The 16,612-nt window shown below is 46.7% G+C and overlaps 2 protein-coding genes across 3 annotated transcripts in view; one reads left to right on the top strand and one right to left on the bottom strand.

Annotated features, from left to right (window-relative positions):
• Positions 1–368: 368 nt before the first annotated feature.
• Positions 369–2,440, bottom strand: LOC116269798. Its single transcript, XM_031653861.1, has 4 exons — positions 2,318–2,440; positions 2,193–2,265; positions 1,344–2,106; positions 369–810 (listed from the first exon to the last, which is right to left on the bottom strand). Exons 1-4 carry the CDS (start codon positions 2,438–2,440, stop codon positions 546–548), a joined length of 1,224 nt encoding a protein of 407 aa, XP_031509721.1. The 3' UTR covers positions 369–545.
• Positions 2,441–2,470: 30 nt separating this feature from the next.
• FLI1 (Fli-1 proto-oncogene, ETS transcription factor) overlaps positions 2,471–16,612 on the top strand; it is a 118,231-nt gene continuing 104,089 nt past the window's right edge. For both annotated transcript variants that reach the window (XM_021926743.2, XM_003910942.4), the window contains exon 1: positions 2,471–2,970. In XM_021926743.2, coding sequence (XP_021782435.1) covers positions 2,953–2,970 — 18 coding nt within the window. In that variant the 5' untranslated portion in view covers positions 2,471–2,952. The remainder of the gene's footprint in view (positions 2,971–16,612) is intronic.

The raw sequence follows: 16,612 nt of genomic DNA, 5'->3' as shown, positions 1-16,612 counted from the left end.
AAAACAGCAGCAGCAGTGGAGTTGAGCATCAAACCGCGAGTTACATAAGAGTGGGGCAAACTGACCCACCGGCATGCCAACACTGGATGGAGGAAATCTGAGATTCCTGCAGAGATCTAGTCAGTTAGGTGGGGTCTTCTTTCTGGGTGGAGACCTCTGTGAATGGACAGGAGCTTCTCCAGGGGGCTGAAAATTGCCAACAACAGTGGCACCAGTGCCAGTCTATGAGTCACAAAGGGGAAGTCGTGCCTATGTGTATACATCTAGTGGTGCCTATGCCAGCCTGTTCACTACCCCCTGCCCATCTCCAAAACTATGAAATTGCCATAGCTTTGGAGAAACAGAAAGTGCTATCAAGTTCCACAGTTAAAACTAAGGGGCACGTCTTCCTTTTAATCTAGTTCCATATTGAACACTTCCAATGGGGGAGGCAGCTGGTGCTGAAAGGAATTGGGGGACAGTATAAGGATGTTCGGGTGACTACTGACTAATGTAGTGAAGATGATCTGTCGCTTGCCAGACCAACAGGAGTTGGAAAGAGAAACCTAGCCATGGTCTGCCACAGAGGTACCCTCTAAAGTGCTAGGAGGAGGGTGGGGGGCAGTCGCCACCTGTGGAATGCCATGAACAGCCTCTGCAACTGCCCAGCAGCAGGAAGGGGGCCTCCTGGTGGTGGAGTTGGAGTCCTTTCTGCCTGAAAGAGGAGCAGTGTGGCTGGGGTGTGCGGGTTTCTGGTGAGGTCCGGGTGGGAAGCCCTCTCCGCATTCTCCTGAAAGCTCTGTTGTAGTTTGAAGGTCGGTAGAGCCTGGGCTGAAAAGGAAACAATTTGGGGTTTGAAAGGATGTAATTCATTCTTCCTTTCCCGTTAACCTCTTTCCTCTCTGGAAAGCATGTGGAAACGCTGAAGGGAGGAGTGAGAGGGCAGGCAGCCTGCCGCGGGGAGGAAAGGGTTAAGCCTGATTTCTTTTAATTGAACTCCAGAACTGGTGGCCCCAGGCAAAGGGGGGGACTGACCCCGCTAGCGGTAACCAGATGTGGCGGTCCCAGGGGAGCCCCGGAGCAGACCCCTGGATTGAGAAGCAGACAGGAGCGGGGGGAGTCAGCCCGGCCCCCATCCCACCATCCACCCCACCCCCACCCCCAACACGCACACCGAGTCTCAATTGCTGGCAGGCTGCACCCGCCACTCCAGGTCTGGTCACGTTCAGACCCGTGTCTGTATTCGAACCCAAAATTGCAGCTGAATTGATGAGACTAATTTCTAGAGAGGGAGGGGGAGGGAGGGAGGCGAGTGAGCTCTCGGGCTCAATTGCTCTTGAAGAAATAAAGAATCAATAAGTCACCTTTTTCCGCCTCTGTGGACACCCTTTCGAAATTTTTTCTTCCAATTGACTTGGATCTCCTCTGGATTTTTTTTTCCCTCTTTCCCCCGTCGGACTCTTAAATAAAAGTGAGCAAGTCCAAAGCGTGGTCTGGAGAGCGTGGACAAGGTAACCTGTTTTGGATGTCCGGGAGAAGGGAGTCCGGCCAAAAGAGCCCAGCCCCCGAGGCTGCTCCAACTGGGGCGCGCGGCGACCCAGGAGGGAGGGAGGGAGGTCTCCGGGTGGGCCGGGGAACGCCGGCCTCCAGGCTGGGTAGGGAGGACGGTCCAGAGCGCGGGCCTCCGGGTCTCATCCCGGGAAAATTCTGGGTCTGCGCTGCGCTGTTGCGTGCTGCGCTCCTGGGACCTGCTGACTGTCGTAGAGGGAACGTCCGCCGTAGTGTCAGTTCCTTGGGGACCAGGAAGGGCGACTCTTGCCTGGGAGTCAGTGCTTGGGCCGTCGGGTCCGGGTAAGCGCCGGGGGTTTGGCTCGAAAGATGCGGATAGGTGGCCTAGGGCACCGCGGATCTCCGCCCTCTGCGGGCACCGGGAGCCCAGGGTCGAGGCGCGCCGCCCCAAGGGGCCCCTTGTCCTAACAATGCGCCCCGGAATGGAGTCCGCTCCCTGACAGCGCGGGTCAGCCCGAAACCGCCCAGAATCCGCTTCGATGAGTGGGTGAGCCGCTCTGGGAGTCTGCCGCGTCTCGGCAGCGGAGGGCCTGAGTGGAAAAATTCTTATTGGATGCACTTTTTAATGGTTGGTTTGCCTCGGTTTGCGTCCCCGGCAGTAGGCGCTGGGTTACCCGCAGCCCTAGTCAACTCTCCCTCCGTACCCGTCCCCCCCTCCACACACACACTACCCTCAAAACGTTTGTCTCCGGCTGGAAAAAGCATTAATGAACGTATCTGTGGGAAGAAACGGAAAGTGAATGAGTCAGGAGGGCCACCTTCGGCCAACCGCCTCAGGAAAAGCAAAGAAGCCAAAGGTCTTTGGCTTTGGATTTTGGGGGAAGGTGATGGGGGGGGGGGAGGTGCAGACTTCGGGAATCAGGGCGCGGACGCTGGGCGTGGACCCCGTCATTGTTCCCGGCTAGCTCTTATCTCCCAGGAGCAAGTATCCTGTGTGCGCAGCGCGTGAATGTGTCTGGGCATCTCCGCGTATATTTATATAGTGTGTGATGCGAAAAGCAGGACCAGCCGAGGGAAGGAAGAGGGGGTGTAGGGGGAGGGAAGAAGAGGGAGAGCAGAGGGGAGAGAAGAGAGAGGAGAGCTCGAGGCGAGAGAGAGAGAGAGAGAGAGAGAGAGAGAGAGAGAGAGAGAGAAAGAGATAGGACTTCCTCCCCGATTCGCAAAGTGAAGTCACTTCCCAAAATTAGCTGAAAAAAAAGTTTCATCCGGTTAACTGTCTCTTTCGCTCCGCTACAACAACAAACGTGCACAGGGGAGCGAGGGCAGGGCGCTCGCAGGGGGCACGCAGGGAGGGCCCAGGGCGCCAGGGAGGCCGCGCCGGGCTAATCCGAAGGGGCTGCGAGGTCAGGCTGTAACCGGGTCAATGTGTGGAATATTGGGGGGCTCGGCTGCAGACTTGGCCAAATGGACGGGACTATTAAGGTAAGCGGCGGGGCAGTGGGCGCGGGCGGCGGGGACAGGCCGGGTAGGCGAAGCGGCGGGCGGGTAGGTGCGGGGCCCGCGTCCCGGAAGACGTGGCCGCTCTCCCTTCCTTCCTCGCCCCGGCTTCGCGCCGGCTCCTCCGGCGCTCGGGTGGCGAGTCCTACTCGCGGGCCAGCCGGCCAGGCGCCTCATCGAGGGCGACCTCCCCCTAAATCCCTGCCCCAAAGTGGAGCCCGGCCCCCTCCCACCTCGCTGCCCGCCGGGCTGCAGGAGGGGGAGGCGGGAAACCTGGGGACCCCGGGTGCAGACCCGAGTCAAGGGCGGGAGACCTCGGGGTCCACCACTCCCACCGGCACCCGGAGCTCCCTGGCCCCAGAGCTGGGCACTGGGCTTCCTCTCCGCAGAGGCCGAACACGGCGGGGGCGGGGGCGGGGGCTGCAGCCGCCCCCACCTCGGGTCCCTGCCTGGTGGGCCCTGGGGTGGGTAAGTGGCCTCGTCGGGGGAGGGTAGGGGTGCAAGTGAGTGTGTCGGGGGCTCTCTCTGAGCGGGCTCCTCCAGATGGAAGCCCCTGTTTACATGTCAGCGCTTTCCCTTCCTCTCGGCACTCAGTCGCCCGGCTCTCGGCGCTGGAGAGCTGCCGGCTCCGCGGGACTCCTGGGCCGGCCTCGCCGCCTCTCCGGCGGGGAACCTTCCCCAGCCCCGGTCCGCGCAGATCCCTAGCGCCCCGCGCCCCGGCCCTTCGCGCCCAGGCGTGCGCCGGCTCCAGGACAAGGGCTCCTGGAGCTGTCGCCTCTGAGAGGGTCCTGCGTCCTTCAGAGCCGCCCCCACTGCAGGGGCCGGCTGTGAGCCCGCGCCCAGCGCCCGCCCGGCCAATCCCACCCCCGCCGCCGCCGCCACGCCTGGGTCTAGGTTGCAAAGTGCAGCCCAGGAGGAAAGGTGAGGGTTTGGGTTCGCGTCTCACTTCAGAAAGGTTGACTACTGTCTCTCAAAGGGTTCGCCAAGTGGGGCCAGGAGCAGGGAGGAGGGAAACCCCCTAACGTGACGGACCTTAGAGGACCTAGGGAAATGAATGGGACCAGGGGTTAGCTTCGAGGCTGCCGCGCAACACCAAGCAGGAGTTTGTCTGGAGAAACTATTAGGCTGGCGAGGTGGGGACTGGCAGAGCCCGCCATTCCCCAGAACCCGAAGGAGTCCACTCCCTGCTCTGGGCTCAGCGAGAGGAGGCTAAGATGTTGGGCTCAGAGGATTCAAGAGATTTTTATCTTCTGGGTGGGGTCGTGGTTTTTATTTTCTAAGTTTTTTTTTTTTTTTTTTTTTTTTATGAAAGTTTGAAATATGCTGACTTAGGTAAAAGACACCAACCGAAGGAACTTGCAAATCTGGAGATGAGATAACTGATTGTAATGGGTTAAAGGGAGCTTATAAGAGCCTCTAAGAGCCTGGGTTCCTCAAACCCAAAGTGAGTAGGTGAGAAGTAGGTGAGAGGGGATTCCTGCCAACACCCAAGAGTGAGGGTCACTGGGCCATTTTATGCCTGTTTCTCTGCTTCCTGTTGATGTGTGCATGCAAGTGTCTCTGTATTTCTGGGTTTAGTAATGAGATGCTCCCCTCTAGAAAACTCCCTCCCCCCAAGCAGGACAGTTGCCACTTACTCTGAAGTCCTCTTCTGATCCAGAAGGGTGGTAAGATGGCCTCAGGGTCTTGATGTGGACACCCTAAGGAAAAGTGAAGAAATATCTCCACACTGCTTAAACTCTACGCACAGGCCCTGAGCAAAAGGAGGAAGCTGTGGTCTGTGTACCCAGGATGTGCTAACCTCTTTAGATACACACAGGGATTGGCATGGCAGGCCTCGAGAACAGGCTTAGAGCAGGAACCTGACACTCCAGGCCAAGGATGGGAGTGAAAGTCCTTTCTTTTCATGTGGGTGGTGGGATCCAGGAGCTCCTCCAAACCCTCCCTGTGAATAGGCTGTCATTCACCTGAGTTACCTGGCTAGGCTGAGTCCCCACAGAGCTATCTTTTCTGCAAGCATTCTGCAGGATTGAGCCTTTAGTGTATATTTTGGTGTTTAAGTTGTGTGAAAGCCAGTTTTCTGTTCGCATGTGACCTCTGGATCTTGGGGTTTCCAGATCCCATTCCTACAATAGTTCAAATACTGTGCTTGGAGAGGACAGTGGACCAGGAGAGAGGCCAGCATTCTTCTGCTGTCTTGGTGAGAATGCACCATCCATTAAGCCTGTTTGAGCCTCATCATCATCACAAAAATGAAACAGTGGAACTGGGTTGACTCTACAGTAGTATCTTCCCAATCTTCTCAATGCCTAAAATATCATGCTCATATGCGTTTACAAGAACACTTACCTGTATGTGCGCTAAATCCAGCCCTACACTGATCGAGGTTGAAGACACTACAGAGCGGGTCTAATTTGTGGACACAAATCCAGGATGTCCATTTCCAGTTTGAACTGCCTGATAAAATCAGGTTTGAGTGATTCTAGGATGTGATTTTATGCACCTGCATAGTTCTTCCTCAAATATAAGACATGTCTGTATTTCAGAATATCTGTGGGTCTCGGCACTCAGGTGATATTTGGTGCAGGAAGCCAGGGAAATCTGGATTTCTTCACAGAAGCCCTTTATTTTGTGCATAGTTTGCACAACTCTATGTGATTACAAAATCTCCATCTTGTTGCCCTCCTTATAAGTCCCTCCATATTATATTTTCTTCTCTTTTCCAAAAACAGCTCCTGGGAAGGCTCTGAGCATCACACTGGGAGAACCAATATTTGCTGGAGCCGTGCTACTCTTTTGTCACAGACAGGTTAACTTGAGATATTAAACAACACCCTACCCACGCCCCTGCTTCCCACACTGATATTATCAGTGTTAAAAAGCACATGATACTGTTTGCTGCTTTAAGAAATGACCTGGTTTCAAAAACTGCATCTTAGTTTTAGGCTGGCTTCAGTTGAATCCAGTTAATTTTATCTATGAATGCCTGACTCAATGTACGTGGTGCCATTACAGATGGAGAGACAGAGAAGACAGACATGGTGAATGAAGGTGGGAAATAGAGAATGAACGGTGGATTTGGGGTCAGAAAGCCTGGGTTCATTCTCAGCTCTGCTACCTAGTAGCTGTGTGCCTTATAGCAAGGCACTTCTTGAATCTATTTCCTTATCTAGAAAATGGGGCCAAAGCATCTCCTTGCCACAAGTCATAGGAAGAATGTTTAAAGTCTGCTACCTTAGCTGGATACACATTAATTGAACTTCGTGTGCCTTACAGCAAGGCACCTCTTGAATCTGTTTCCTTATCTAGAAAATGGGGCCAAAGCACCTCCTTGCCACAAGTCACAGGAATAATTTTTTACAGTCTGCCACCTTAGCTGCATACACATTAATTGAAGTTTGCTTTTGGGAATGGGCATACCAGGACAGATTGGTCAGTAAATTAGAACACAGGTCCAAGTTTACCATCATGCATATTTGATTAATTCAACAAATATTTATGATGCATCTATTATGTTGCAAGGCTCTGCCCTGTGTATTGAGGATAAAACAGGGACCAAAACCCTCCAGGAATGTAGACTCTAGTGGAGGCGGCTGGCACATACAGGGAACAATCTTAGTTGAGTGGTGACATATCTTCCGAAAAGCAATAACGCAGGTTAGGGAATGGAAAGTAATGAAGCTATATAGCCAGGATGGTGAGGAAAAGCGTGTCTAACAAAGTCACAATTGGGCAGAGACACTCTCTCATCATCTACCTCAGAAGAGTGCAGCACCAGCCACACGGCCAGCCAACAATGGACAAGCACAGCAGGAAAGAAGGGTCAGGGTTACTGCTGGCTCTGCAAGGCCCTGGAGGGGCAGGTTGTCACTGGCAGGGCAGGGAAACATCTGGACAAGGTTTAGGAGAAGCAGCAGAGCGAGGAATACTTGGGAACAGAGGCTTGACTTCTGTCCTCAAGAAGGTATTGCTGCCTCCCTGTACCACACACACCTTTTAATCTCCAAGTCCCCTGGATTCACAAGAACTCCAGACAAGATGGCCTCTGTGTGTTGATCTGTCCCCGTGACCACACAGAATTGCTCCCCTCAGGTAGTTACCAAGTGGAATCCTGTTTTGTGTGTGAATAATTTCCACCAAAAGGCTTCCTTCCAGTTCCACTGCTATCCAAATTTAAGTTTGTAGGTTGGCAACTTTAAAGCTTTAGAGAGTATTTAGCTTGACATTCTCACTTTATGCGTGGGGAAACTGAGATCTAGGGTGTTGTATGAATTGTCCAGGATCACACAGCAAACTACCAACAGAGTCATGGTGAAAGTTCAGGGCTCCGAACACTTAGGCCAGTGTTCTTTCCACTGTACCATGAAAATATCATTTGCTTTTGTTACATTTTTATGAATTATAGAACTGTGGAGGCAGTGTGTGTGCATTTGTGTGCGTGTGTGTGTATGCGTGTGTGAGAGAGAGAGACAGAGAGAGAGAGAAGTCTTTAAAAGAAAAATCATAAAGAATTTGGCACTTTACACTGAAGACACCTCTGGTATTTAATGAAAAATATATACAAATGTATCACTACCATCTTGAATTATTTTTATCCTTAAAGAAAAAACAAATTCCAAATTTTTGGATAGAATTTTTACACAACTGTTTTCCAAAATAAATCCTTCTTTTACAGCAGACAAAGTAAACAGTCTCCATTACAAGGAGACAACCAAAAATATAGTAGTTTACTGAAATACCCAAGCCCCTCTATAGATCATGGGCAGGTAGACTGAACTCTTCTTTCAACTCTTTTAATAATGGAATATTGGACTATTTAAGTGAAATCTATTAGAAGGCGTCTTATGGATCCATCAGACTGTGTCATAAGTAGGTCTTGAATAACAACTGCATTAAAAAAGATTTAGGATTTTGATGTCTCTTTCTGTTTAGGGTTAAACAGTTAACTTGGCATTTGTTTAAAAAATAGTTGATTTAAACCAAGCCTCTTTCTAGATATATAGCATTAGTCTAATGCCAGTACTCAGTTACCCCCAGCCAAAAAAAAGAGTTGGGAACATTTTTATATTGATAATTCTTTTGTTCTATACTTAAAACATTCCTTTTAAGTCTATATTTTGCTTATTTTGTAACACATTAACTAGGCTAAAGAACACTGTCTGTTACATACACACAAACACACACATACACACACAGTCTCATAAAACTTTCAACCAGCCACAATAGCTTTTTTTGTAATCTCAGAGTTATGCAGGTGTCTCTTCCTCTGCAGAAGACTCCACCCTGTTTCAATTTCTGTTGCTTTAATGATTTCATATCTATAGTGTTCTTCCCATTACGCATTAATTGATCCATGGGATGGTATCATTAAGTGAGGTCACTCTTTGTGTATTACAGTTCTGCCACTGACCTCATAGACCCACCATCAGTAGCTTGTGCACTGAGATGTTTCCACAGAGGCTATGGATAGGCTTATATCTCCCCACACTATCACCTGCAGGGCCAATATAGTGCAAATTTGACAAAATTTAGGTAATCTATGGAATAACCCTTTCCTGTGCAAAGCTAGCTGGCCTTATGGGGATTGGTAATACCTCAGCCTCAGGGGCACCATAAACTGACCAACCAAACGAAGATGATTGCATGTCTGTTAGGCAGGGACTAGACTATGTGACTACGTTCTGTGAAGATAGAACCCCAGTGGCAAAAGGGCTCTGCCAGGAGATCTAGTGAGAAAATAAGCCACGTCTGTGTGCCCTGCAGAATGCAGCAAGTGTTACCATAGCCCTGAGAAAAGAAAGGACAATTTGAACTGGAGAGACAGAGAAAGACCTCATGATAATAGTTGTTTATGTAGTCCCTTTCATAAACCTCTTCACAGATCATACAGTCCCTTCACAGCTCACTGGCCCATACACTCTTGCATCCCATTCTCACAGCAGCCCTATGGGAGATAATACCATGGCGTCTCTACTTTATATGGAAGAAGTTAAAGTTCAGAGGAGTGAGGCAACTTGCCCAAGAGTATAACTAACAGGGGACAGAGTTGGGTTTCAAGCCCAGTGTTTCTCATTCCTGATTCCTGCTTTTTCTACACACACTGTCCACACTGCCTCTTGGCACAGGTGGACCTAAGCCTGGCCTTGAAAGATAGGTAGGGCTTGCACAGGAAACTATGGTAAAGGGCTTTCTAGGAGAGTGGAAGGGTACTTTGGGGAGGAAAGTGTACAGGTGATGGAGAGGATCGGAGTGGAAAGACTGAATGGAACTAGATTACAGAAGATCTTACATGCCATAACAAGGAATTTGGGGGTGAGTATGGCGGCTCATGCCTGTAATCCCAGTTCTTTGGGAGACAGAGATGGGTGGATCACTTGAGCCCAGGAGTTCAAGACCAGACTGGGCAACATGGAGAAACCCCATCTCTACAAAAAGTACAAAAATTAGCCAGGCATGATGGCACTTACCTGTAGTTCCAGCTACTAAGGAGGCTGAGGTGGGAGGATCACCTAAGCCCAGGGAGGTCAAGGCTGCAATCAGCCATGACTGCCTCTGTACTCCTCTCTATACACGTTACAAGACCCAGGTTATTATTATTATTATAAAATAATAATATAAATATTATATTTATATAAAATAATATAAAATAATAATAACCTGGGTCTTGTAACGTGTATAGAAAGGAGGAATGAAAACTTGTGACTAGAGGGATGATCTACATAGCTGTACAAGTCTCTTAGAAACAAATCCTTCCTACCCTCTTCTCCTTAGGAAATGAAGATGGGAGTGTTTCCATCACTTATCAGAGGCCACACAAGAAGTGAGCAGCAGTCAGGATTAGACAACCAGAGATAGATTCAGCAACCAGCAGTGCTATCTGTTGTCTTCAAAGACACCTGTTGATTAAATATGGCATTGGGGGAGGGAGGAGAAACTCTGTTTCACCAGATGACATGAAACTGTGATTATCCTTCGCATCCCTTCCTTCCCAGGGTTCTGGGAATTTCTCCATGAGCAAGCTTTTCAATTGGGCCTTCTATCCTGGGCTACAATTTTAGTTCCTTTTGAGAATGAGTCAGCAGATAGTGCTTGAGAGGAGACAAAAGAAAAAAAAATGTTTCTCTAAAACTCAAATCAAATTTCTGTGGGCCTTCAGACAGGTCTGACATTCTTCCACGAGTCGGCTGGGCCCATGGTCTCAGTTGGAAATAATGATACTTTACCCCAGCAAACCAAAAACTCAGAGACTCATCACCGTCATTCCAAGCAGGATCAGAGATTGAGTGTTCAGCTGCATTTTCAGATAATTCAGATCAACTTTACAGTACCTTCAAAATTGCTCATCCCTACAAAAATGAACCAAACACTAATGTATTTAAGAGATTTGCCATCTTTGGGAAACAATGTGTCTGCCATTTAGTTTAAGATCAAAATCTCAGAGTATGAGAATTTTTCAAATCACCTCAAAGAGAAGGCAGACTTGAACACTGAAATGCTTTCCCAAGAGCAAGCCCCATTTACCCAGCCAGTGCTATGTGTCCAAGGCAATGAAAGATCTCATGTCACATCTCAGTGCACACATGCAAGAGGCCGGAATTACAGGTGCCATGGGAGCTTTAACCTCAAATTTCTAGACATTGTGTGGGTTTCACATGTCTACTGGAATCTAACACTCTAGTAGCAGAGTTGTTAGGTCTGAATATATGGGTATTCATTGATGTTATGGGAAAGGAATTGGAGAGTGAGCAATTTTGCAGCACCATTCATGTAGCAAAAATGTGAAAACAAACAGGTTAACATTAGAAAATTACTCTGTTCATGAGTTGCTTTAAGTTAACACTATTACAGTCTATGGAAAAGCATATGTTTCGATTGAAATTGTCACGTCTACAGAGTCATTTTGTCTTTAGACACTGATGACTGAATTCATTCTCATCCATTTATTCATTCACCCAAATGTTGAATAATATTACCAGGCACTGTGCTCAACAGAGCATTCATGTAAATGAACAAGAGTAAGGTTTCTATGCTATTTCTTCCAGACTTTTAGAGAGTAGAGATTTCTCTTCTTTCTGATTTTCAGCTCTGAGTATTGGAAATTCCAAAAGAAGCAATACTCATTGGAGAAATCTTTATCTGTGGCTTATGATCATCAGGATGGTTAGACACATTTGCTTAAAGGTAACAACAAGTTTATATTCTCCATTGCCCCTTCACCCTTGCTGATATGAATCTACTGTAAGGACATTTTTGGAAAGCCAGGGCTTCAGCCGAGGATATTTATTCTTCTGATTCTCCCATTCTCAGCTTTAGTTCCTCTATTTATATATTAACATGGAGCCAGGCATGGTGGCTCACACCTGTAATCCCAGCATTGTGGGAGGTCAAGGCGGGTGGATCACCTGAGGTTCAGGAGTTCGAGACCAGCCTGGCCAATATGGTGAAACCCTGTCTTTACTGAAAGTACAAAAATTAGCTGGTCATGCTGGTGCATGCTTGTAGTCCCAGCTACTTGGGAGGCTGAAGCAGAAGAATTGCTTGAACACAGGAGGTGGAGGTTGCAGTGAGCCAAGATCACGCCTCTGCACCCCAGCCTGGGCAAGGGGGGAGACTCTGTTTCAACAAACAAACAAACAAACAAAAAAGCCATGGAGAAAAATACCATAGGGAAGGTGAAAAATAAATGAGAAACTGAGAAAGAATATTTATCATTCATAAAGCATAAATGTCTTATTATACAAAGACTACTTACAAATAACAGAAAATAGGCAAAAATGCTATGAATAGACAACACTAGAAAGAAAATACAAATGGGCAATAAATATATGAAAAGACTTTCAAGCACATGCATAAAGACATTCAAATGAAAATAATAAAACTCCAATGTTTATGACCTAGGAGGACAGCAGAGACGAAAACAGCTTAATGTCTCATGTTGGAAAGAGTGAAGGAAATGTCACCGTCTTATCCTCTTGTTAGGAGTATGACTTGGTATAATCTTTCCAGAGAGCAACATCTATTGAGAAGTTAAATATTTACACAAATTTGATAATGCTAATTCTACAGCCATGTTCACTCAGATATATGTACAAGATGTTTATTGTAGCATTGTTACAGCAAAAGTTGGAAATAATCTAAATGTCCATTAGTAGGGTACTAGATAAAAAAAGGAGGAAAGATACATATAAGAAAATGCCATGCAACTACAAAATGGGATAAAATCAACTGTCATATACACTGATTTAGAAAGTTCTCCAATGTATATTATTACATGGAAAACAGCAAAAAGTTCCAAAATATTGGGCTGGGCGCGGTGGTTCACTCCTGTAATCCCAGCACTTTGGAAGGCCAAGGCGGTCAGATCATGAGGTCAAGAGATAGAGACCATCCCGGCCAACATGGTGAAACTCCGCCTCTACTAAAAATACAAAAATTAGTTGGGTGTGGTGGCGCCTGCCTGTGTTCCCAGCTACTGGGGAGGCTGAGGCAGGAGAATCACTTGAACCCAGGAGGCAGAGGTCGAGATCGCAACACTACATTCCAGTCTGAGTGACAGAGTGAGACTCTGTCTCAAAAAAAAAAAAAAAAAAAAAGTAAAGAGGGACACAGAAACAGACTTGTAAAAAGATGAATGGGCAACAAGATTTTATCCCGAATGTGCTGGTCCCGGTGACTTTAAGCTTCTAAATCGAGGTAAATACGGGGAGAAACTGGCTGGCCTAGGATCTGGAGACCTGAGTTCCAGCCCCAGCTCTATCCCAAACTAGCTACGGAATGTTAGGCAGGTCACTTCACTTCCTCATCACTCATGTTAAAGATTTTCTCACATATAAAATGAAGGTATGATTTCAAAATTTCCTTTCAGCTCTCATGTTCACTTGACTCTGATCCTAGACAGGCTTTAAAACAGTTCTTATTTTGGGGTGTGGATGATAGAACCTCACGTAGATGTTCTATCTGGTCCTGTGTGGCTCTTCTCCCGTAATCTCAGGGCTGCATTTCATACTGTGGAGTGACCCTCAAGGCCAGGTGAAGGCAGAAGCTCTCAGCAGGTGCTTGGTGAGTTTCTCCGAGCTGGTTGTTTTTATTGCCAAGTGACACTGGAACTGTGCTAATCCCTTTTCGTTAATGCAAACTAAGAATAGGGCCTGACGGCACTCTGGGGTCTCAGATTCTTTTCCAAAATTTGGTCTCATTTAAAACCCAAAACACTCTTTGGCTCCAAGCGTCTTTCCCCTGGACTTTAAAAAAATCCTGTTTAATTGAAAGGAAATTGAATTTGTCTGGTTTTGATTCATTTACACTTAACTCTTCTAAAAACAATAATTTGATGTCCAAGAAGAATTTTGAGTCTCTTAATGGGTTTTCTGGAAGGCTTTTTTTCTTCTTGTTAAAACAGGAAGTGGTGTTCTATGGGCAAACACAGTCAACCCCAGAAGGCCCCAATTCAGTTTGAAACTGTATCACCCACCATTTTGCATGGGTCCTCATGACCCCAAGCTAAGGCCTTTCTTTCCCTAGTACTCACCTAAGAGAAAGAAACGTTCATCTTTTATCAGTGGAGGAATAAAAATAAGGAAGAACAATCATAGTTATAAAGAGAATAAGTTATCTATCCAGCTCAAGGTGCCAATATCTATTCAAACCTTTAAGACAAGCAGTTGATCCCGTGACAACCCTGTGATGTATGTAATATTTCCATTCTGAAGAGGTTGGGTAAGTTACTCATGGTCATACAGATAGAAAATAGAAAAACAATGATTTGAACCTAATCCTGTTTACTTCCAAAGTCCACAAAGCTTAGCCACTGTGATACATCACCAGATTGATACATACATCTCCATATAGTTTCAGCTACAAGCCTATCTATGGGGACCGTGTAGGTTTTGTTACTATTTGTTTTGTCCCTTGGTCTAAGTGACCATTATCCACAGTCTGCACCGGTCAGATTCATGAAACTGCTCAATTCTTCACCACTCTTTATTCAAGAAGGCCTATGTCCCGGGTAAGAAAGCCTGTCTGGCTTCGTTAGCAGGTGTACTGGTGTGAAATGACAGGTTCTGTTTTCACATAATGATCTAATGAGTTGATTTTTAAATGTTTTATAGCTCAGTAGAGAATGGCATATTCTTTGACCTGCTAAGGCTTCCTCCTCTACCCTTGGGCCTTCTTTCTTCCTTTCTTGTTCTAAATCTTGCTCTCTTCTTCATTCTATTCCACTCATATACACAAAAAACTATACACATTTTTAAAAAAAATAACAGATTCAGGAGGTTATATAAAACACAAAGAAGGGAATGTTTTGCAAGGTTAAAAGGAAATCATTGAGTAGGGCTGACTTCAGGCTCCAGTTTCTCTTGAATAGCCTTTCTTGTTATTTCAAGGCTGATTGACTTATAACTGCATCCAAAGCTGCCTCACACCAGTTCCTTTTATCAGACCAAGTGAGACTTCCTGTGGACTGGCCCAGCTTCCTGATATATTTCCTTTTTCCTTTGGCAGAACAAAGAAAACCATAGCTCCAAGGATCCTTGGGAGCAAACACAATTTAGCCCTGAAGAACCTATTATTTTAAAATTTTCATTCTCAATGCATAGGGCCAAGCGCCTGTCTTTGCTTTTTTTTTTCCACAGCGTTCTGTGTAACGTCCCGATTTACCCTATGTGCAATTACCAGGGGTCAATGGGCTACTTGAATTCATCCTAGTTGCAGTTTGATTTTATTCAAAGTGGGAAAATTAAGCCATTTTCAGTGCACGAGCACCCCCACCTCATACATGCATACACCTTCGAGAGGGACGTGGAACACCTCTCCACATAGAGTTTAACCTTTTGTTACCTGAGCTCAACACGGCAGGTGTGTAAGGAAACCCTCTTGTCTAGAGATTTCAACCTATCTGTTTTTGGAGTTCTGACTCTAGAAATGTGCATATAGGAGAAGAAGCTCCAGGGTGTCCAAGTATCCAAAGGATCATCAAAATCAGTTGAAGAAGAAATTCCAGAAATTGGGTTGAGATTGTTGCTTTTTTCTTTTGCCTGGAGTGTCTCCCATATCACTCCTTACAACGTGGCCTCACTATCCACTCTATACATTACTACTGAAAGACCTTTAGGCATGACCCAGGGTAACAAGAGAGCGCTGTTAAGAGAGCTGCTTGTTTCTCTGTCATATCTCCCAAAGCACCCATCACACATTGCCAACTTAGGATAGCCTCCTCCCAAGTAGTCTCAGAAAGAAAGAGGCCATTGACGGAGAGATAACTGAGGCTTCAAGATGTGGTGTATCAAAAGATGAGAACTAGGCAAGAGCTCCTGGAAGCAGAACTCAAGTATTCATGGCCCCAAACACCACGTTCTACAATGAGGGTGTTTTCTGGAGCAAAGACATCAAGGCTCTTTTAACCCACAGGGACTCATGCCTCTTTGTTCGTTGGTCCTATTTTCTGACCATTGTCATAATATTCCTGGGGGATTGAAGAGAACACTTTCCATAGGAACCACATGGGCAAGTGAGTAATCATGTAGCCACCCAAATTTTATTAAAGTAGGTTTTTCTCTTTCAAAGGATTGCTGATTTGGAAGAGGGTAAACAATAAAACAAATGTAGCTCTTCTGGCAAGAGGCATTTCTTAGGACTAATTCAACATGGTTAATTCATAATGATTTCTCCTAACCCAGTCCTCACTGTTAATCACGTCTAGTTGAAAATGGATTTAAAGAGAGTATTTGCAAAGAAGAAAATAACCCAGAATCTATGTGGCATGAGGAGACTGTGAAGGGGTTATGGGGCACAGTTGGTGTGCTCTGCTTCGTATAACCTGCTTGGGCAATAGCAAAGGCAAGGGGTTAAAATGACTGCCCCACACTATGAGCTTGGGATCTTTCTTTTCCCAGCACGGTACTCTGTCGATAGTCCTGTACCCAGGTTTATGACCAGTCAGGAATCCTGAAGAAAAGATTCATACATTATCTCAAGCAACTCCTCCCACCCTGATAACACTGCCTGTAGAGAACCATACTGACCTGCCTTTGGCCTTCTCCATAATAAGAACACATGGGTCAAAGGGCACAAGTCCTCTTTCTCAAATATGGTCTTTGGTGCAACAGAGGACTTCCCTAGAGGTCAGGGACTTAAAGGGCACCTGTGCTTTTTGCACTTTTCTAGAAAGGAGAGGGAGAAAGAGCAGGTGACTTTTCTAGAAATGTCATTTCAGGAAACCAGCATGTGGAGACTTCCCAGGGTGCCTTGGGGAAGGTATCCAGCCCTGTGGCTGTGCTGCTCTGGGCTCCTAAGCCATTCCTTCTGGAGATTGTGGGTCTCTATAAATGTACTGAGTCCGAAGTGTGGTAAAGGAATTACCACATGGCTCCCCCTCCCTGCCTTCCTGGAGTTTACCCCCCGAGTTTTGTAAACAGGCCATGACGGGGCAGTGGGACTGGGTTCAGAGCTCATCAGAATTATTTATTTCTTCCTATCAGTTTGGACAGGGTGTGACCCAGACTCTTCTCTGCCCAGAGCACCCTTTTAAAAAATTTAAAACCCTGTGTGTATTTCATGGGAAATTTCACATGCCTGTTTCTGATTCACTTCCAATTAAAGGCTCAAAACACTGGTTTTGTAAGAGCCC

The sequence above is a fragment of the Papio anubis genome, chromosome 12 (genome assembly GCF_008728515.1).
Source record: "Papio anubis isolate 15944 chromosome 12, Panubis1.0, whole genome shotgun sequence".
Classification (NCBI taxonomy): Eukaryota; Metazoa; Chordata; class Mammalia; order Primates; family Cercopithecidae; genus Papio; species Papio anubis.
The sequence above is the reverse complement of the archived record's forward strand: the minus strand, read 5'-3'. Positions and strand labels throughout refer to the sequence as shown.

Excerpts from the sequence above, each read along its gene's own strand:
- LOC116269798 (XM_031653861.1), bottom strand. The coding sequence starts at position 2,440 with ATGACGGGGTCCACGCCCAGCGTCCGCGCCCTGATTCCCGAAGTCTGC. Across the intron at positions 2,107-2,192 it reads GTGTGTGGAGGGGGGGACGG|TGCATCCAATAAGAATTTTT; the intron begins GTACGGAGGGAG and ends ACCATTAAAAAG. Across the intron at positions 811-1,343 it reads GTCCACAGAGGCGGAAAAAG|CCCAGGCTCTACCGACCTTC; the intron begins GTGACTTATTGA and ends TTTCCTTTTCAG.